At 37.2% G+C, this 23259-nt stretch overlaps 1 protein-coding gene across 4 annotated transcripts in view; it reads left to right on the top strand.

The window, feature by feature from the left end:
• The window catches only part of HEATR5B (HEAT repeat containing 5B), a 113068-nt gene that overhangs the window by 53254 nt on the left and 36555 nt on the right, over positions 1-23259 (top strand). For all 4 annotated transcript variants that reach the window (XM_027622576.1, XM_027622577.1, XM_027622579.1 and 1 more), the window contains 6 exons: positions 1965-2134; positions 8450-8594; positions 12044-12283; positions 12772-13023; positions 17752-17933; positions 20266-20334. In XM_027622576.1, the coding sequence (XP_027478377.1) occupies positions 1965-2134; positions 8450-8594; positions 12044-12283; positions 12772-13023; positions 17752-17933; positions 20266-20334 (1058 nt within the window). The remainder of the gene's footprint in view (positions 1-1964; positions 2135-8449; positions 8595-12043; positions 12284-12771; positions 13024-17751; positions 17934-20265; positions 20335-23259) is intronic.

The raw sequence follows: 23259 nt of genomic DNA, 5'->3' as shown, positions 1-23259 counted from the left end.
ACTCCCTGCTGAGCAAGGAGCCCGACTCAACTTGGGGCTTGATCATGACCCGAGCCAAAGACAGGTGCTGGACAGACTGAGCCACCCAGACGCCCCTCAACTCATCCTTTTTTTTTTTTTTTAAGATTTTATTTATTTATTTGACAGAGAGAGAGCACAAGCAGGGAGAGTGGCAGGCAGAGGCAGAGGGAGAAGCAGGCTCCCCACTGAGCAGGGAGCCCGATGTGGGGCTCGATCCCAGGACCCCGGGATCATGACCCGAGCTGAAGGCAGATGCCTATCTGACTGAGCCACCCAGACACCCCATCAACTCTGCTTTTTATATATGCTATTTTATTTAATCCCTACAACATACCTATGACTGACTGTTATTTGAAGTTTTGAGCAGAGAAAGCCTTTCCTTTTTTTTTTTTTTTGAGAGAGCAAGAGAGTATGAGCTGGGAGGGGCAGAGGGTGAGAGAAAATCTTAAGCAGGCTCCACGCTCAACGCAGGGCTCAATCTCACGATCCTGAGATAATGACCTGAGCCGAAATCAAGAGTTGGAGACCTAACCAACTAAGCCACCAGGCACCCCCAGAGGAAACCTTTCTAAATTAAATTTTCCCTGGAGCTCCATGAAGACAAAGATGAAAAGTGGAGTTCCTTTGTCCTGGAGTACCATCCACTTGTCTTCATGGACTTCTGCTTTACTGTTTTTTTGAATTCTAAAGATCAGGAACATAGTTTGAAAACCCACTCCCATAAGGGAGATAATATTATGTAATTTTTCTATGAGGAACCAAGCTCAGAGAAGATTAGTAACTTGCCAAAAGTTACTTAACTGAGTGGCAGAGTTATGATCCTGAGGCCCATATTCGAACCACACAATTCCACTGACATAATTTTACTAAAGGTTGAATGAAACACAGAAGGCAGAAAATTATTGTGAATTTATCCTGAATGTATCATCCATTTTCAGAGTTTTCCCTTTTCCCCCTATCATTTAGTAAATGCTTTCACTGGGTCAAGATTTTTATACACATTATCTCATTTAATTCTAACAGCATCCTGAGATAGGTGCATCTCTCCATTTGACAGATGAAACTCTGAGGCTGGGAGAGATTAAGAGCTTTTCCATGGTTTTGTATGGCTAGTGAGTGGTTGGAGCCAGAGATGAAGCCCAGATCAATTTCCTTTGCATGCATTCTTAACCACTATGCTGTGTTGTCTCCGTCTGGACAGATATTTTTAAAAAACAAGACAAAAATGAAAAAATCTTAATGAAGAATGCTAGGAATTGGAAAATACGTGATTTAGACATGTCTTTTTCTTGCACTCAGTGTCCTCTTTGAGAAAATTGGTAATTTTTTCTTCCAGTGTTATCATAAGGATATGGACAGGTAAATATGTGCCTGATTAAACATAGGTGTTTACCAAGTGTTTTCTGATGCAGTTATGATGAGGCAATATTTATTTCAAACTAGAATGCGTCTCTATATGACTATGATTTCTTTGGCATTATATGTATATAAATTACATTGGCAAAATTTTTAAAGCACTTATATTACACAATTAAGATGTTTTTACACAGTATATAATACTATTATTATTTTTCCTGACTATCTCTGTAAAGTTTTCATTAATCTAATTCTTAGGAAAATAGGATTTGGAGTTATTAAATAATATAGTGATCATATTGGTTGGACAGAGAATGAGGAATCTTCTCGCTCTTTCAAGTAAAACAGTGATGGGTTTAAAGGACAGTATAGTTTCCTAGGGGATTTCTATAAACCTAGCTAAATCTAGGAGGGATATATTATTGTCATCCATATACAGTCATGTTTCAAAGTCATTTCTGTGGACTTTGCAGACTTCTTGTCTTCAAAACAATCTGAATAGTGATCAGAAAGGGGTTATTTAGAAGACGATTGTTTTGGGTAGTACTAATAATAGCATTTTGCATTTTCTTTGATTTTGCTACCAGGGAATGGAGCAACAATTTCCACCATTCGTTCTTCTTGTTTGGTGGGTTGTGCAATAACCCAGGACCATTCAGATTCTCTGGTTCAGGCAGCTGCCATATCTTGCCTTCAGCAGCTACACATGTTTGCACCACGACATGTCAATCTCTCTAGTCTTGTTCCGAGCTTGTGTGTAAGTATAAAACTGTTTCATTCATTGATTTATTTAGGGAGCCCCAAATTTGTTTCCCAAAAGATTAAACTAGATCAAAACAAAAAGTGTAAGCTTTCTGGATTGTGCATTCTAGAGTTTCACCTTCAATAGTCATTTTATAACTGTTCATTTTATTTACTGGTTTCCTTTTTCACCATTTAAGAAATATATTTTTTTAAGATTTTATTTATTTATTTGACAGAGAGAGAGAGAGAGATCACAAGCAGGCAGACAGGCAGGCAGAGGGAGAGGAAGAAGCAGGCTTCCCGCTGAGCAGGGAGCCCAACGCGGGGCTCGATCCCAGGATCCTGGGATCATGACCTGAGCCGAAGGCAGACGCTTAATGACCGAGCCACCCAGGCGCCCCCACTTATCTTATTTGTAAATAATTATTATTGACCATGTTCCCTTGTAAACTACAGATTTCAGTATGGCAGAAGCTTCATCTTGTCTCATCTACAAATGTATTCCCAGGACTTTGCATGCTATGTGACATGTAGCTGACTCTCAATAAGTACTTACTAAGTGAACAAATTAATGACTATGATGATAGCAACAGACCTTCAGAAGTTATCAATCAAACTTCAGGACATAAAATTCTGAATGGGAAAGACTAAAAATATGATGCATTCTTAGCCAAGAAATAAACAGTTCATCAAAATATTTCTTAAATGGGGGTGCCTGGGTGGCTCAGTCTGTTAAGCGGCTGCCTTCGGCTCGGGCCATGATCCTAGGGTCCTGGGATCTAGCCCCATGTCCGGCTCTGTGCAGTTTGAATAGGGAAAAATAAATAGAATTGAGTGATATTTAGGAGGAAGAATCAGTGGGGACACCTGGGTGGCTCAGTCAGTTAACTGTCGGTCTTCAGCTCAGGTCATGATCCCACAGTCCCGGGATCAAGTTTGCTTAGCAGGGAGTCTGCTTCTCCCTCTCCCTCTGCCCCTCCCCCTCCACTTGTGCTCTGTCTCTCGCTTTCTTTCTCTCTCAAATAAATAAAATCTTAAAAAAAAAAGAGGTAGAATCAGTAGAATCTGTTGATTAATTGGCCATAAGGAAAAGAGGGAAGGATGTAATCCACGTTCTGCCTTGAACATAGTAATATAATTTCCTAAGATTGGTAACATTGGAATAGGAGGAAGTTGGGAAGAGTGGATATAATTAATTCAGTTTTAGGTAATTGGTTAGTTTCATGGCTGGAGCTCAGAAAAGAGAGATTTGGTTGGAAACTTAAATTTGAGAGGCGTAAGAATTTAGATGGGAAATAAAGACGAGTAGTTAAGATCAGCAGGGAGAGAATGCTGAATGAGGAACCCAGCCTATAAAAGGAAAAGAAAAAGAATCAGGAAAACTATGAAGCAATCTGAAAGATTAAAGGAAAAATAGAGTTTGTAGTGTTCACAGAAGCCAAGTGGAGTAGTGGAGTGGTCAGCTATATCACATATTTGTTGAGAGATCAAGATGAGAGCCATAATGTGCCCTTTGACTTTTGTCACATGATGTCTTTAGCAAGAGTTCATCTAGCAGAGTGGTTACAATGGAAGCCCAAATACATTGGGCTATGAATAGAAACTTCATTCTGAAGTTGACCTGATAGGAGAGGACTGAGGGCCTCTAGGAGGTCAAAGGAGTGATGGAGTCAGGCAAGACTTTTTCTCCTACAGTAGTGAGAAGTGAGGGCTGAAATGCTGAGGAGATGGAACCAGTAGGGTGGGAGAGTTTAAATTGTGGGGCAGAGAGTGGATAATCATCCAGGGTTTCTGATGGGATGGAGTTTCCAGGGCACAAATAAGAGAATGTCTCTCCCAGTGCAACATGAAGAAAAGAGGAGAGGATGAGTGTAGGTAGAGGTGGAGGTTTTTGTATTTGGTGGCTGGAAGTTGGGGGAGGTATGATCTAATGACTTACTTTCTTAATCAAGTAAAAGGGAAGATAAGTTTTATGAGTGAGGGAGCAAAGAAGAGGGCAAGAAGTTTGAGAAGAGTGGAATGTGGGAGATTGGACTAACTGGAGAAATAGAAGATTCTGTGGTAGTATTGAGGGTTCAGCAGAGGGTAGTGACCCTTTTTTGGCTCCATTGTGTGATTCATGATGGTAGCAGTTCACCTTGTAAGATTTTTCTGCACCTGTAACCAACCATTGAGCAGCCAGATACTTTGATATATTCATAGTTGGACTTTGGCCAAGCAGATTCACTTAAATGATAGGATGAAGGAAATAAAGATGTTAACAAGATAGTGCTAAAATAATAATGCATTATGAAGTCTCATTTGGATAAAGGAGGAAGGAAAAGACAGCAGGAGGCCGATATATAGGGAGAAAGAAAGATAGATGTGACCATGGGAGGATATTGCTAACATAAAAGGAGGAGAAGGTTATTGAGGATGAGATGAAGGAACGGAAAGGCCAACATATTAGATGTTAGATCTGATGTGGTATATTTAACTTATGCAACAAGATTTTCTCTTGTTTCACTATAGACCAGGGGGAACTGAACCAATCCTAGACCATCAAAGAATCTGAGTGTGCTGCAGGGCAGAAACCAGATGATCAATAAACCATAGGCTACGCAATGAGCTTTCTGTGTATTAACACGAGATAATGCCTCAAAACTGATTTCCTTAGCAAAACACCAAGGGTTTTATTACAAGGCATGTTGGAGACCTTTCCTGAACCGTCTCCAAAAGGCTAAGTAGTGAGATTACAGGTAGCTGGTTGGTAGGAGATGATATGGCAGGATAGAGATGAGAAAATGGGCCATTCAAGGGGTCATCTTGTTTCCACATTGCTGAAAGCCCCCGTGTGGTCTCTGTTACCAGTTCTTTTGACACTGAAAAATAGTCCACACATGGGTTCATCCAAATTAGAAATCAGTTCAGATTCTTAAAATTTTGTTTTCATTTCTGCTCAATCATTTCCATCAGAAATGGCAATGTTATGTGATACCACGTGTAATACCTAACACAAATGAAATGTGATTTTTTTTTCAGCAAATATATTGAGTTGAGTTTCACCATAGTAATCTTTAAATGGTATAGAAGTATTAAAATTTGTATGATGTTAGAACTATTCAAAATGTGTCTTTGAAAGGAAAACCACCACTCTGAATTATTGTTATTTCCCTCTTGGCAAGCAACTGCTTTTTTTTTTTTTTTTTGAGAGAGAAAGAGATGTGTGTGTGTGCATGCATGTGCATGCACAAGCATGAGTAGGGCAAGGGAGAGGTAGAGAGAGAATCTTAAGCAGGCTCCATGCCCATTAACCCTGAGATCATGAGCTGAGCTGAAATCAAGAGTCAAGACACTTAACTGACCGAGCACTCTAGGTGCCCCAGCAATTGCTTTTTATACCATGTGACCACAGTTATGCGTTCTTCTGTCCTGACAGAAGTATTCCACACATAGGCACTTAGGTCATCTGGGATAATTGTAGGAAATGTCAGTGAGAGAAAGACTTGAGCTGAATGCCCAGGTCATCACTGTCAGAGCTGGGGGGTCTAATTGTCTGGAATATGTATATGGTGGGCACAACAAGGGATAGCAAGGTGACATACAGTGTAAAATAACAGGCATTTTTTTAAAGGATTTTATTTATTTATTTGACAGAGAGAAAGACAGTGAGAGCAGGAACACAAGCAGGGGGAGTGGGAGAGGGAGAAGCAGGCTTCCTGCTGAGCAGGGAGCCCTATGTGGGGCTCGATCCCAGGACTCTGGGATCATGACCTGAGCAGAAGGCAGACGCTTAATGACTGAGCCACCCAGGGGCCCAATAAGAGGCATTTTTATAGGAAGGTGGAGGTCTACTGTGGGAGCAAGCAACACATTGTTCCTGAGGTTTGTGGATTCTAAGAAAAACAAAGAAGCTTCTTTGGAAAATAATTTGACATAACCTAAAGTAGTTGAATATATGCATATGCTGTGACCCAGAAACTTCACTCTTAAGTAAACACCTGACAGAAATACATGTGCATATATGCCAAAATACATGTACAGGAATGTTCACTGCTGGGTTATTCATAATAGCCAAAACACAGAAATGACCTGTCTACCAGTCAGCAGTGGATAAAGAGTGATACAATTATTCAACAGAATACTACACAGCAATGAAAATGAACTGTGAAATGTAATCACACTGGTGAATCGCACAGACAAGTCGCCAGACACAGAAGAGAGCACACTACATGGTTCCATCTATATAAGGTTCAAGAACAGGCTAACTGAAACTATAATGATGGATGTCACCATAGACTGTGATTATCTCCAAGGGGCTAGAAGGGACCATGAGGAAGCCACATATTTTTATCAAATTTAATGTTTTATTCTTTATTTTGTGGCTTTTACCAAAAGGTGTCAGGGGAAAGTTGTCAAACAAATATGTCTTTACTTTTACCTGGTTTATAGTGACTGTAAGACACCATCAATGGTAATTTACATCTCTAATATTAGAGATGTTAAAATGGAAAAAAAATGCCTCAGAATCATTAAAATGGAGTTTTTGAAAAGACTTGGTAAACAAAAAGCTTTTTTTCTCTTTGTCTCTGCCAGTCAATATTTGTTGAGTGTATTTTCTCATCTACAATTCTTTTTTTTGTTTTTTTTTTTAGATTAAAAAAATTTTTTTTAAGTAAACTCTATGCCCAACATGGGGCTTGAACTCATGACCCCAGGATCAAGAGTTGCATGTTCCACCTACTGAGCCAGTCAGGCACTGCTCTTAGCTACAATTCTATTTAGTTGCAACTAAATTAAATTTGTTTGGTGTTCTGCTTTATATATATTTGGTCATTTGATTCTTACCACAATTATATAAGATAGAGCAGATATCGTCCTCATTGTACACATAAAAAGTCAAAAACTCTGAGCGACTGACTTGTTCTTCCCATCTCATATGACCATTTCTAGTTATAGGATATTTGAAAGTTCCAAAATGTCTTCATTTTAAGGAATGAAGTGAATAAAACATTTTATTGAAAAAAAAGTCAGGGGGCGCCTGGGTGGCTCAGTCGTTAAGCGTCTGCCTTCAGCTCAGGTCATGATCCCAGGGTCCTGGGATCGAGCCCCGCATCGGGCTCCCTGCTCGGCGGGGAGCCTGCTTCTCCCTCTCCCACTCCCCCTGCTTGTGTTCCGTCTCTCGCTGTCTCTCTCTCTGTCAAATAAATAAAATCTTTAAAAAAATAAGTAAATAAAGTCAGGTTTTCTCCCCTCAATTATACACACACACACACACACATATATATTTATTTTATACTTGGTATAAATTTTATGCAAATATATCTTGAATTACAAATGCTATGTTGGTAGTATAAAAATACACTATCTAGCATTGTGAAGAGGTGGTGTATTCCATATAATTATTCCCCCTGTCCACTATTTCTGGATGGGATTTTTTTTCTAAATATATTACTTATCTCTTTGCTTAAAAAGCAAGCACATGGAACATAATTTAATATTTTCTTGATGAGTCAGATTTATAGTAATATAGTAATAATGATATTATAATAATATAGTAATAATGATAATAGCTAATATATAATGAGCAAGTACCATGTCTCTATCACTGTTCTAAGGAAAATACTTGTATTAACTTATTTTATTTTCACTGTATTCCACATTTTGCATATGGGCAAATAAGGTACAGAGAGGTTGTCTTGTCTAAGGTCACATAACTTGTCTAAGGTCACACAGGAGTCAGTAACAAGCAAGACTCAAATCCAGTCTAGCAACCAGAGCCTGAGCTCTTAATCATTATGTTGTGCTGTGTCTTTACTTTCCTTCATGTATTAAAGTGTACTACATTGATTTTTTTCAGGAACTTTTGAGATTAAAAACAGTTCTATTCCAAAAGGGCCCATTTTAGAATTCTTTCCAGGTGTTTATGTTTGCTTGATTTTATTTTATTTTAATAAATACCCTTCTTTTCCTTCAATTTTTGCTGTGTGCTCTGCCTCCTAACTTTTCATTGACTACATGTAATCTCCATGCACTTAAAAAATTTAGATGACAACATTCAGTAGGACCATGGGTCAAATAAGATATGGAAGAGATTCTTCTGGATTTTCATGGAAGTATATCATATCATCTTTAGCGACCAGGTCTTGAGACAGTTATTTTGGCCACTAAAATATTCTTTATATACTTTATTGGTATTATTTTTCCAAAAGTCCTTTATTTGACTATATATTTAACAGCTGATGTTAAATGAAGAGCCTCTTCACAAGTAAGGTGTTAATACATATTCATTAGGCAAATGAGATTGCAGTTTTTTAAAGAAAATTGTCTAATATGTTATGGTTTCCAGGTTCACTTATGTAGTTCCCATTTGCTACTTCGCCGAGCAGCTGTGGCTTGTCTCCGGCAGCTTGCGCAAAGAGAAGCAGCTGAAGTATGTGAATATGCCATGAGTCTAGCAAAAAATGCAGGTGACAAGGAAAACCCTGGTACTCGTAAGTTACTTTATTAGTCAATATTCTTTTTGTTTAAATACTTCAACATTTCAAATGAATATTACTCTTTAAAGAACATTTTTGCTTTCAAGTATGGTCAGTCTTCTTATTCTTTTAAGTTAAATATAAAACCATCATCATTTTAAAAATTCCAGTATCGGGGCACCTGGGTGGCTCAGTCGTTAAGCGTCTGCCTTCAGCTCAGATCATGATCCCAGGGTCCTGGGATCGAGCCCCGCATCAGGCTCCCTGCTCAGCGGGAAGCCTGCTTCTCTCTCTCCCACTCCCCCTGCTTGTGTTCCCTCTCTCACTGTGTCTCTCTCTGTCAAAAAAATAAATAAAATATTTAAAAAATAAATAAAATAAAAATTCCAGTATCATTTTCTTGGTAATTTTACACTTTTTAAGGTTTGGAGCTAAAAAAAAAAAGGAAATAGCGTTTAGTGTCAAGGCACTTGTGCCATCCCTTCAGGATGATTTAGTTATGTAATGGATAACTAACTCTAAGGATATTGCTTTGTATCACTAATAGACTTGTGGAAAGAGAAGTGACCTATTTTGGGGGTACCTGAAAGCTTCCAGTCTCTGATACTAGTTGACCCTTTGTGATGTAACATTTCCTCAAGAAGGGAAAGCTAGAGTAACCAATAAAAGAAATGTCAGTAGGTGTTTGGGTAGCAAAAGATAGATCTTTGCTTTCTTCAGTTCTTTCTGCTTTTGGGGGGGTTTAAGTATACCTTGAATTTCATAGCTGGCCTTTTGGTCTCTAGGGATAGGTTGCTTGGGAGCTTTTTCAGAGCTTAACTGACAGATATTTCCCCTATTGTGAGAGAAAATTTTTACTCATAAGAGCTTTCTAATGCATAGAAGTTGCTTGGGTAGTAAGAAGCAAGATACTAAAATAACTTCAATTTTAGGGTAGTATAAGAGCTCTGTTAACAAATATACTGTATTGCAGAATGTGAAAGAAGTTATATATACAGTAAATACTATTGCTTTTTAGAGAGAAAACATAGCACCAAAAATAATTATAGAATTCTCCTGAGTACATATAATATTTTAAAGCTTATACTCATCAGTCACCATAATCAAAATTGAGAGACAAACTAAGAGGGGAGGTACTTGTAAAATATATTTATTAATTTATTTTATTTATTGAAATGTGCATGTTACATTTTAGTGTTTTTAAAACTTAGTGTGTTGGCGGTCCTAAGACCACCCCGAGGTTTGATGATGCACTAGAAGGACTTAGCATATAGTCATGCTTACGGCTATGATTTATTACAGCAACTGGATACAAAGCAAAATTTGCAGAGGGAAAAGGCACTTGGTGTGAAGTCTGGAGCAAACCAGGCGCAGGTTTCCAAGAGCCCACGCCCCATGAAGTCACACAGGACCTGCTTGACTCCCCAGAAATGAGTCTTGACAACATATGAAATGTCTACCATGGAACCTTGTCAGGGGCTCGGTGCCCAAGGTTTTTATTGGGCTCTGGTTGACTAGGCATGGTCTGCCTGACATGTTCCAAAAGTCCAGACTTTCAAAGGCAAGCAGGTGTTCAGCATAAACCATACCGTTTGTACAAACAATTTAGGCATAGTGAGCCACTTTGACCAGGAAATGGTGGGAACCCTCCTGAAACCCAGTTCACCAGGATGCTAGCTGAGGGCTAATCTGAATTTTAGGCCTTACTAAGTCGTCTCAGGCCTGCTATGTTAACTCTCTTCTGCATCTATAGAAAATCATGAGAGCATAAGAAACATGTTTTATCAAAGAAGAAATGTCAACATATGAAATATTTTCAACCTCCAGTGATTAAATAATTACAAGTCAATACAATCATAAGATAGCATTTTTCTTCTATAAAACTGACCAAATTAAAAATAATGATTATAACCAGCACTGAGAGAGGTATGAATAAAAGAAAAATGTCTTATAGTACTGGTAGAAAGAAATGTAAAGTCATAACAAATTTTCTGGATTTGTCAGTATTTTTTGTCAGCTTACCCTTGACCTAGTGATTTCCCCTTTTAGGAATTTATCCTCAGTGATCAATCAGTGTTCTCTCTCTCTCTTTTTTTTTTTATAGAGAGAGGGAGAAAGGGGCAGGGAGGGGTGGAGGGAGAGGGAGAGAGAGAATCTTAAGCAGGCTCCATGCCCAGCACAGAGCCTGTCATGGGGCTCGATCTCACGATCCCCGAGATCATGACCTGAGCCAAAATCAAAAGTGGGGTGCTTAATTGACTGAGCCACCAGGCACCCTCAAGGTTCTCTTAATTCAGTGGTTTGCTATGTAGCTATGAAAATTCATGTTGTAGAAGTATAATTCCTGATATGGGAACATAGTCACTATCAGCTGCTAAGTGAAAAATAGTTCTCTATGCCTAATTTCTCACTAATGTTCTCTTTCCTTGGAACCAAAGCTTTTGACTCTTACTACTATCTGAGCTCCCCTCACTGCGGCTATTTTCTGCAAACTTGCTCTTATTTTGTCTTTGGAGTGACTCAACTAAAAGAGCCACTTTCAGTTTACATCCCTTTGTTTCACTGTCTTCAAGGTTCAAAGGGCTTCAGTTTTCGGAGCCTCCTAGTATTCCTTCTTAAGGTTGCTAGTTGTACAACTTCTGCTGTTTCTAAGAACAAAAAGATTTTCGGATAAAGCAAGACATTTAACTACTATTTTGTAACAATATTACTTTTTTAATTGAAGTATAACTGACACACAATGTTATATTAGTTTCAGGTGTACAACATAGTAATTCCATAAGTCTGTGCTTGATGCAGTGCGCACCATGACAGGTGTAGTCGCCATCTGTCATCATATGTTATTACAATACTATTGACTATATGCCCTATGCTGTACTTCTCAACCCTATGACTTACTTATTTTTTAGCTTGAGGTTTGTGCCTCTTAATCCCCTCCACCTATTTTATCCATCTCCCCACTCAATATGACTTTTTGATTGTATGTTTCTTGGAAAGAATTTTCCCAGTTTTTAAATGATTTTTTAGGATATAATCCATTTATAATTTGTGTTCTGGCTTTATAGATTTTTAAAAACCTAAACTATAAGACTGAATAAATTTCACTTTGTTCTTCCAACAAATATAGCAATAATTATTTTTCAGTCCATTAAATCAAATCTACTTAGAAATAGGTCTCATTCCCATACTTTCTCTTTTTTAGAAAGAAATGTATATTTATTGAGTATTCCCTGGAGATTTGTTTAAAATACCTCAGAATAATCAGTCTTAAGGATCAGAGTTTTACCTTTATTATCAGATTATCTAAACCTAAGGATATGTAAGCTGGAGAACATAAATTCTAGTAGCTAGCTTGTTTTGTTGTAATCGTGAATTTACATGTAAGCCTTGGTCTTTAACATAATTGTTACCTATAGTGTACAACAAAACTCTATACAAGTTCATTTGTAAAAATTGCTTTTCAGATGTCAATCCTTTTGCACCTGGAGTCAGTTCTCAAAGTGATATCCACTGCCGGCACCAAGGTGTTAATATAACAGAAACTGGTCTTGAGGGACTTCTTTTTGGAATGCTAGACCGGGAGACAGATAGAAAATTATGTTCTGATATTCATGATACTTTGGGTCATATGCTTTCATCACTGGCTGTAGAAAAACTTTCTCATTGGCTAATGCTTTGTAAAGATGTCCTGGCAGCTTCTAGTGGTATGTATTTAACATATAAAATACGTTCTTAAAATAATGACTGTTTTACCTCTGGTATATATCTGTATATATAAACAAAAAAAGATATATATATACACACACACACATATATATGAGCTTGCATTTAGAAATGCTAATTTTAATCTATAAATCCCTGTATAAATGTTGAAGGTTAAATTATATTACAAACTAATGAGCTTTCTTTGATTTGGGGAAAATAACTAAATTCACACTAAATTTTTGAATATAAAAATCCCAGGTTACTCTGTAGTTCAACATAGTATGTAAAACTAGTGAAATATGTAAAAACACTTCTATACTTTCTTTGCTTTCTGATTGACTTAAAAAAAACTTGCCAATTCTACTGTTTTCAAAGGAGTGAGAATTTAGTCCTTTTTTATTAGAAATCTTGTAACATTAATGCAAGTTCTAAAGCATCATTTTTGCTGTATGTGAGGTTGTCATAATATGCTTCGCTTTTGTTATAGATATGAGCACTGCAACTCCCTTAAGTAGTGGAAAAGATGAGGAATCTGAGAAGAAAGATGAGATGGATGATGATACCATGTTCACCACACTAGGCGAAGAAGATAAATCAAAGCCCTTCGTGGCACCTCGCTGGGCCACTCGGGTGTTTGCTGCAGATTGCCTGTGCCGAATCATCAATTTGTGTGAGAATGCGGACCAGGCCCACTTCGATCTTGCCATGGCACGATCTGCTAAACTACGAAACCCTACAAGTAAATTTAAAATCAGTACTTCTTTTCCCTGGAGCATTTTTGTAGGTTTGAAATACAGGTTTGCTGCTATGTAACATGCTTTAGACTCTGCCTTTCATTTCTTATAAGTTCCTTTTACCTTGTTTTCTGTCCCCTAAGCATACTACCTGTCTTCTGACCTATATTTAGAAGATAAGTTGAAGAAAATGGTCCAAAGGTATATGCCTATCATAAGTAGATGTATCTTAATCATGTGCCCTAAAGATAACGATAGCATTAACTTATATATCCTTTGTACTGTGTCCTAGTTTAGCAGTTAAGCGTAAAAGAGATGGCAAAACTTTAAGGTACGTAAGTAAAGGGAGTTTTGCAGTCCCAGCCATGGAGAATGTCAGAACTCATGAATGCCAACTCAAACTTTCAGATTTCAGAAATGCTACTAGGTATTTTTGAAAAGGTGAAAACTGTTACTGAAACTCAACACTGTTTCTTATCTTTTTATATCCCATCATTCCCTGGATCAGATATTACAGGGAGTTTATAAAGAGATCATCAGGTCCAGCATCCTCATTTTACAGATGAGGAGACCCAGAGAGTGATGGAAGAATAATAGACTCTCTGTCTTTTACTTTGTTGTTTCTTCGTCGCCATCTCATTTTTTTTTATACATGTAAAAACAAATTGTGTGTACTAATAGTATTGAAGTCTATACATTAAAACTCCATTTAGTTTACTTGATTACTAAATGCCTTTCAGTTTACTAGAACTCAAAAATGGATTAAAAAACAAAAAGTAAAACTGGTACTCCACATATAAAATGTGAATCTGAATGCACGGTTATCAGCAGAGCACAGTATATCATGAACACAGTGTCCTTATTCATGCCATTATTTATCAAATATTTACCAAACCCTATCTTTGCTACACGAAGAAGAAAAAAACATAGCCCATATCCTTGAAGATTTTCTAGTCTAGAACTTATCTCTCAAACAATTATATGTCCCAATAGTGGTATGATGGAGTGTTTTGGGGACATAAAAAAGTAGTATGCATTTTCTGAAGAGTCAGGGAAGATCTCACAGAAAAAGTGATTTTAGAACTGGATTTTAAAGGCAGAGAAAAGAGTTTCCAGGTAGAAGAAGCCAGTTGTATTAGTTTTCTATTGCTGCTGTAACAAATGACCACAAAATCAGTGGCTTAAAACAACACACATTGTTTATCTTACTGTTCTTATATGTCAGAAAGTCCAACATGAGTCCCACTGGGCTAAAATCAAGGTCTCAGCAGGGCTGCATTCCTTTCTGGAGGCTTTCCAGAAGTCTTTTCTTCTCGGCTTCTATAGGCTGTCTGTGTTGCTTGGTAGTGGCCCCCTCTCTCTATCTCTTGGAGATGGCCCCCTCAAAGCCAACACCGACTGTCTCGGTGATTCTTCTTTAGCTGTCACATGGCTGTGACCAGAGCCAGGAGCAGTGCTCTGCTTTTAAGGCTCATGTGATTAGATTGGGCCACCTGTTAAATTTGGAATAATCTCCATTTCAGAGCCCATAACCTTAATCACATCTACAAACCCCCTTTTGCTATGTAAGTTAACATATTCACAGGTTGTAGGGATTAGGTTATAGATATATTTGAGCACCATTATTCTGCTCACCACACTGGTTTTTTACAAGCAAAGAAAGTAAGATAATTTGTTTGCTTTAGATTTTATTTATTTGTTTATTTTAAAGAGAAAGTGTGCATGCGCATGCATGCAAGCATGAATGGGGGGAGGGGGAGAATGAGAGGGAGAGAGAATCTTAGGCAGATTCTGTGCTGAGTGTGGAGCCTGCCACGGGGTTCGATCTCATGACCCTGAGATCATGACCTGAGCTGAAATCAAAAGTCAGATGCTTAACCGACTGAGCCACCCAGGCACCCCAAAAGTAAAGAGAATTTTAAAGGCATGGAAGTTTAAGTGTGCATATGACATTTAGGGAATAGTGAAGATCCTTAGGTTGGCTTTCCTTTCTTTGTATTTAATGCTTTTTCTCTCTTTGTTTGTATCTTGTCTTTTGCCTGCATTCTCAGAGATCCTCACAAATTTTCCCTTTATACCATTGATAATGTTTTACTGTTTTCTGCCCCCATAGTGGATCTTAAGTTTTATTTTGTTTTTAGTTTTCCCATAATTTTTTGTCTTTTTTCTGCCTTCATTATATCATATCCTTTTGACTCTATGATTTTCTGTTCTTATTCAGTAGCAGCCATGATTTTTTGCATTCTATTGAGATGCAAAGTGATTTTCTATATTTTATTCTGATTTTTATAGAAAATTATTTTTGAGATTAGCTCTTTCTGGATCTTCAGAAACTTTATTTTACCTGCGTGTGTTTTCTTCATAGGCTTATTTGTTTATATATCCTTGAAAGAGGAGAGTGCTCTCCCTACTTGAAATTTGCTCACAGTGTGTGTGTGGGTGGATTGCCCATATTCCAGTCTTTGTTTACTGGGTACTTCACATTGGTTGCTGGATGGTAAGCTGATATAACAGCTTTCCAACCTAGATTCCAGTATCTGACATGCTTTGTTCTGCTGGCCTGAAACAGGATCCTTTCTAGTTCCCATTGCCTGCTATTCTGAACAATCATGTCAGCATGTATTTTTCAAAGTTATAGACCAAATAAATGTGCTATCCAGGCTCTTCCTTTATCATCCTTATCCCCCTTTGTATCCACTGAGCTTTAGTTGTATGGAACTACTGCTCCTGGAATATAATGAACCTCGAACAGCCCCCTAATTCCCTCCCCATTTTAGAGTTCCTGCTTCATGCCCCTTTCCACTCCCCTGCTGTGGGAGTTTATCTCCTTGGATTTGGAAAAAAGACATCTTGACTTAAGAAAAGTTGGAGGTAGAGATTTGTGTAGAGAAGCGACAGTACTTTTGGGAATAATTGCCTAGTTTTTGGTTGGTAGATTGCTATCATTCTAGACCTTTTTAATTAGGTAACTACTGGAGGAGTAATGGGTCTTTTTATTTACTTTTTTGTTGGCATAATATGAATAGGCTCATTTTAATCCAGTTCCATCTGCCTTGGAAATTTCCTCCCAACTTCTGGCAGTAGTTCATTATACCTGATTTTTATTGATGGTGTGTTTTTGCCTCCCTTAGATGAGGAAGTATTGGGGGCTTCTAGCCAAATGTTTCTCTCTCTCTCTCTCTCTCTCTCTCTCTCTCCTTTGTTCCTCTTCCCGAAGCCAGTAGATATTCTTCTTTAAACTTAAAATTCTAAAATTGGAATTTTAGGTAGGCACATGAAAAAAATTAGACAATACTTGTCTTATAACCTTCACAATAGCAATAACCACAAAAACCTGTTTAAATAGGAGCTGTTTGGGAATCCAGCTGAGCCACCGATTGCTACTGCTTCAAAAAGACTTTGGGAGTCTTGCAGCCTCCTAAGAACTTTAGAGTCCTTGAGCTTGATAAAGTCTTTAGATAACTTCAGTTGCTAGGTCTTTAAGTTCACCAATTTTTTCTTCTTCAGTATCTAATCCCTAATAATCTTATCCAGTATATTTGTCATTTTTTATTTTTTTATTTCTATAAGACTCATTGTGGTTCCCTTCTCTCTGCAATACTTATCTCTTCAATATGCTCAGGTTTTTGTTTTCTTTCTTGAATATAGACAACATATTTATGATAACTGTTTTAGGCTCCCTGTCTGCTAATTTCATCACCTTTTTCATTTCTGGATCCGTTTCTATTCACTGAGGGTTTTTTTTCCCTAGTTGAAAGATATATTTTCCTGCTTCTTTGAATCCCTGGTAATTTTTTATTACATGCCAGATTTGCAAATTTTATAGTAGTAGGGCTGGATTTTGTTGTATTCCTTTAAATAATGTTGGACTTTGTTCTGGGATGTAGTTAAATTACTTGGTATCTTTTGAATCCTTTGAGACTTGCTTTTATGCTTAAGATCTGGGGTAGCCTTTACTCTAAAAGGAAAAAGACTTCCCTTTTCTACATCTTGTCATTATAAAAGTCTTTTCCAGAGTAGAGGTTGGAAAACTACTTCCTACAGTCCAAATCCAGACCACAGCCTGTTTTTTTTTATTAAAGTTTTATTGGAACACAGCATACCCATTTATATACACATGATCTATGACTATTTTCATTCTACAACAGCAGAGTTGAGTAGTTGTGATAGAAATTATATGGCCAGTAAAACCAAAAGTATCTAGTTCTTTACAGGAAAAATCTGCCAATCCTATTCTAAAAGAATTACAAACTCCTTTGGGGAAAGTTATTATAGTTATTTTGCTTCAAATGTTATTGTACATCCAATAATGTCCTCTATATTACCATATTGGGTAAAGGTTTACCAATATTCTTGAGAAATTATGATACACGAGCTTTCTTGAAAGTGTATCTTTGTTATTTTTAGACATAGTGAAATATGTGGAACATAAGTGCTTTTTTTAAAGATTTTATTTATTTATTTGACAGAGAGGGAGAGAGCACAAGCAGGGGAAGCGGCAGGCAGAGGGAGAAGGAGAAGCAGACTCCCCACTGAGCAGGGAACCTGATGCGGGGCTTGGTCCCAGGACGCTGGGATCATGACCTGAGCTGAAGGCACACACTTAACTTACTGAGCCACCCAGGTGCCCGAAACATAAGTGCTTTTTTAAAGAAGTTTATTTCATTTCATATTTTTGTGTTGTAATACCTATTTTTGGAGTTTTCCTTTTTGCCTTCTATTTTTATTTTTAGATGACCTGTTGGTACTTCATCTCTCTGACCTGATTCGCATGGCATTCATGGCTGCAACAGATCATAGTAATCAGCTGCGGATGGCTGGGCTCCAAGCACTTGAAGACATTATCAAGAAGTTTGCATCTGTGCCTGAGCCAGAATTTCCAGGCCATGTGATTCTGGAGCAGTATCAAGCTAATGTGAGATAACTCTGTTTATCTAAAACTTAAAATGGATCCTTTGCATGATCATTGAAGGAATGAAGATTCCCTGGAGAAATGTATTTGGAACTTCCAACTGCATATCTTTATTCCCATCATCTGCTACATAGTTGAATCCCACAGTTGAAGAAACAATAGTATAAAACTTGTCACTATTTTTAAGTTCTGATAGTGTATTGGTGATAAAACTAGAATAGAATTGCAGCCTAGCTTTTCAGTCTTGTGTTTAGACGTTTAGCCATGCCATTTAAAAGATAAGACATTCAAAGAGTGTTGTGGATTTGCTGACATTACTTTTATATGTCAAGACTTGATAAGCATTTTTAAAAATAAAAAGGGCAACTTTGTATTCTGAAGGGTAACTTTTAATAACAGCAGTTAAAAATATTACTGAAAGAATTACATACCTTCAAAAAATATTTTATTGTATTCTAAACAGAGATACTTGTTTCCTCAGATTTATAACTTTATTTGCGTTCTTAAACTGAGGCACAATAGATTTAATCCTGGTAATGATGGGTTATGTGAAGACAAAGAAACTTAAGTTATCAAGGAAGGAAGACACATTTTTTTTTTTACTGTAATTATACCAGAACCTTAGCTTTGGATACACAACACCTCATCTAACATGAGAGACTATGGACTCTGAGAAACAAACTGAGGGTTCTAGAAGGGAGGGGGTGGGGGGATGGGTTAGCCTGGTGATGGGTATTAAAGAGGGCACATTCTGCGTGGAGCACAGGGTGTTATGCACAAACAATGAATCATGGAACACTACATCAAAAACTAATGATGTAATGTATGGTGATTAACATAACATAATAATAAATAAATAAATAAATAAAAGCTATACCCAAACATACACAAAATTAAAAAGGGTGAATAATGTATGCTCCATTGTTTTTCTATCATAAGTACAGGTGAGAAAGTTATGGCTTCTAGCCCAACTGGCTATAGAAAACCCGTATACAATTATTTACTCCCAAATACCCAACCTATAAGAATAAAGGTTTGTTGTTTTGTTTTGTTTTGACGTTTTACTTAGGAATAATTCTAAACTTACAGAAAAATGGAAAGAATAATTATTTAAGTCATCTACCTTTACCCTTTAATACTTCAGTCTGTGTTTCCAAAGGACAAGAACACTGACTTATATAACCACAGAACAGTTATCAACTTCAGGAAATTCAACCTTGATATATTACTTCTATATAGTCAGTCATAATCCAGTTTTATCAGTCAACTCAGTAATCTCTTTCATAGTATATTCTCTTTCTCCTTCAGTACAGGATCCAGCCCCAGCTCTGTGATTAGTTGATGACTGTACTACCAATACTGCAGTTAGTTGCCATGTGTTTTCAGTCATGGAGAGGGACTCTTGATCCATTTCTAAACTACTAGTGATATTTCAGTGACTTACCGTCTTGTGTAAGGGAAGATGTCTCAGATTAGGAGTTGACTCTAATTCCTTATTCAGTTCATACACATTAAATCTAATATATTTAAGAATCTATGACTGGGTTGGCTTATTAAAACTAAAGCTCATATTCCTTCACTTATTACTATGACAGTGGTACATAAATGAATATTTCTTGAGCATCCTTTTTTTTTAAAAAAAATTTTTAAGATTTTATTTATTTTTTGACAGAGAGAGAGCACAAGCAGGAGGGTGGCAGGCAGGGGGAGAGGGAGAAGCAGGCTCCCCACCAAGCAGGGATCCTGATGTCAGGCTCCATCCCAAGGCCCTGGGATCATGACCTGAGTCTAAGGCAGATGCTTAACTGACTGAGCCACCCAGGAGCCCCGAGCGTCCTTCTTTTAAAGTACCTTTTTTTGAGGTGAAATGGTCTCTGAGGTCTTTCAGTGACTATGTGAATTTTTAGTACTACACAGTTATTAAAGGAATTGATCCAGTTATATGAGATTCACCCATGAGGTAAATACTGTTAGGATACATTCAGGAAAATATAGACAGAATAAAAAAAGGATAGAAGTTTTCTGTTATGTCTAGGAACATGTGACTTTGTCAGAAAATCCTGTTTCCTATTAAAAACAAAGGAAAAAGAAACAAGATTAATTGCCTGTTTTGGTATAGCATTTGTATAGATTCGATAATGATTATAACCTCCTGGAAAGCAAAAGAAAAATGGTAGGTTTGAGTTTATTGTAACTGAAAAGAGAGATAAGGGAGATGTGATAAAAAAGAAAATAACAAAAGATGTGTTTTGTGTGTTTTCATCTCCAAAGACACAAGAGGTTTTATATTTACTACTTATCTTTAACAATAAAATGCTCGTATTCATTTTCTTAGGTGGGAGCTGCTCTAAGACCAGCCTTTTCACAAGATACCCCATCAGACATAACAGCAAAAGCCTGCCAGGTAAGAAGAAAAATAGGGTTTTCTATAGTTACCTTCTTTAAATTAATAGATACCTTAGAATTTCACTTCCAAGAAAGAAGAGAGAAAAATCAAATATTTTTATCTTGGAAATACAACAGTGACAATTTCTTCTTTTATTCTGTATCAAATGATAAAGTAGTAACTGTTAATTGCATCCCTTTTTTTGTCATAGCTGAGGAAATGACTTTGGGATACATAGGTCTTTTATCATCCAATAGTGAACAAAGGTATAAAAATCGTAAGAGGGACTAAAAATAAAAGTAAGATTACAAAATAATTAAAGAATGCATATTAATGATAATTAGGTAATAAAAGATTTTTTTTGATCAGTTGTGAAAATTCTATAAGTTTCTGGAGAATTTCATAATATGGAAATTTCATTGCAAAATTAATCCCAGGAGATTATTCTTACATTATTATATTTGAAAAAAGTCACAAAAGCACTTAAAGTCCTACACTTTTGATAAGTTCCTCTTTTTCATGCCTCATTCTGAAAATGGATTCATACATTAAGCTCTCGTCTTTGAGGAAATTGGATTCTTGATCTGCTTTCCTAAGGATAGAAGAGAAGCAACTCTCTCCTGCATTTTCTGGAGTACAGGGCTGTGGTCCATCATTATTGCTTAGAATCCATAATCAAGCTACGTGTGGCCTCTAGACAAAGAATGTTCTGCTATTTACAATAAATGTAAAGTTCTTATTTTGTTTTCTTGGGCTGAATGAGTTTGCCTCTTCCTCCCATTGTTAAGTTTGTTTGTTTGTTTGTTTGTTTGTTTTTTTAGAGAGGGAGAGGTGGGGTAGGGGCATAGGGAGAGGGGGAGAGAGAATATTGAGCAGGTTCCACGCCCAGTGAGGAGCCTGACACTGGGCTCAGTCTCACAACCCTGAGATCATGAGCTGAGCCAAAATCAAGAGTCAGACATTTAACCGTCTGAGCCACCTAGGCGCCCCCCCCCATTGTTAAGATTTATTTCTCTGTAGTCTGCTGTCTTAATGATGGCCTTCAGAGAAATGAACTCCTCTCACAAACAGCAGACCAGAGAGAAAAGAGGGAGCCTGGTTAAAGAGAGAGGTCTGTGGATCGTAATACAAACGTCAGAGTTAGAGCAGGCCGTTTGGTATGAGATGCCAACACACAAACAATCAGAAACCATAATCCTGTATAAATAAATGTATCATGATGATGTTTCAGAGCATAGAATTTAAGCAGACAAAACCCACAAAGCTGTTCATAGAAAAGCAAAGCCTATTCAGATTTCATCTTGTGGATGCATAGTATGAAAATCTGTTACTGAATTTGCCTTCAACTTCTTATTCCTTATGTGGCTGTAAGCTGCTTTTCCTGTACAAAGTTTCTTCTTTTCTACTTACACAGGCTAATAATGTTCTTGACCTCCTGTCCTGTTTCTGGGAAGAGACCTAGTTTTGAAACAGATGGACAATGGGTTGCAAGTTCCTTTTTCTTAAAGGAAAGTAAGGATTTGGCTTTGGACAGATCATGAAACATGGCATCCATTTTCTAGAACAGATGTCATGTTAAACCTGAAACTGAATCAGGGTAATTTTTAGGTATTATAGGAAGACTCTCAAATGTAACACAATTGGAGACAGTAATCAGTAGTTTAATAAAAAAAAAATCCTTTAAATCAGCATAGGAATCATAAACATATATTTTAAGTATCTTATTTCAGATTAAAATGGATAAATGTACGTTCGTGTACCACTCTTTTGATGTAAGGCCAGGGTCTTTTCTCTGAATATGATTTTGCTGATTCAGTGCTACTTTATCTTTTTTCATAAGCCAAACCGATAATGCAGAACCTGCAGTTTCTACTTTCATACTCTATAATATTTTTTTTTTTTAAGATTTTACTTTCAAGGAATCTCCACACCCCTAGTGGGGCTTGAACTCACAACCCCAAAACTGAGTTGCATGCTCTACTGACTGAGCCACCAGGCACCCCGAGTTTCAGGTTCTTTGAAGTGAGGACTTGTGATTATGGAGGCAAGCTAGCACCACCAGACCACTCCTTCCTTGTCAACATTCTTCCTTTGACTCCAGTGTCACTGCACTTGCCTGGTTTTCCTTTTGCTCTTCTGGCATTTTCTTTTCAATTTCTTTCATTGTTTATTTTTATTCTGCTTGTCCCTTAAGAGTTAACTGTCTTCCCTGTGTTCTGTCCTTATACCTTTTTTTTTTATACATCAGTCCTTGAACAGATTTACCTGATAACATTGCTTGAGTTACTACCTTTTGTTATTACCTGTTTGTGGAGAGTTCCCAGATCTCCTTAGTTATTGTTTTTTAAAATTTTAATTCCAGTATAGTTACATTCGTTTCGGGTGTACAATATAGCAATTCAGCAATTCTCTGCATTACTCAGTGTTCATCACTATGAGTGTGCTCTTCTCCCTTTCACCTAGTTCCCCCCTCCCCCAGCCCCTCCCCTCTGGTAATCACCAGTTCTCTATAGTTAAGAGTCTGTTTCTTGATTTGTCTCTTTTTTAACCCTTTGTTCGTTTGTTTTGTTTCTGAAATTCTACATATAAGTGAAATCATATGGTGTTTGTCTTAGTCTCTGACTGGCTTATTTCACTTAGGATTATACTCCCTAGCTTTATCCATGTTGTTGCAAGTGGCAAGATTTCATTCCTTTTTATGGCTGAGTAATATTCCATTGTGTGTATATACGTATGTATATGTGTATATACACGCGGATATATAGCACATCCTCTTTACCCACTCATCTGTTGGTGGACACTTAGGTTGCTTCTGTAATTTGGCTATTGTAAAAAAAAAAAGTTAAAAATAGAACTACCCTATCTAGTAATCACACCACTAGGTATTTACCCAAAGAATACAGAAACACTAATTCAAAGGGATGCATGCACAACTGTTTATTA

This window comes from Zalophus californianus, chromosome 8 (assembly GCF_009762305.2).
Source record: "Zalophus californianus isolate mZalCal1 chromosome 8, mZalCal1.pri.v2, whole genome shotgun sequence".
Taxonomy (NCBI): domain Eukaryota; kingdom Metazoa; phylum Chordata; class Mammalia; order Carnivora; family Otariidae; genus Zalophus; species Zalophus californianus.
The sequence above is the reverse complement of the archived record's forward strand: the minus strand, read 5'-3'. Positions and strand labels throughout refer to the sequence as shown.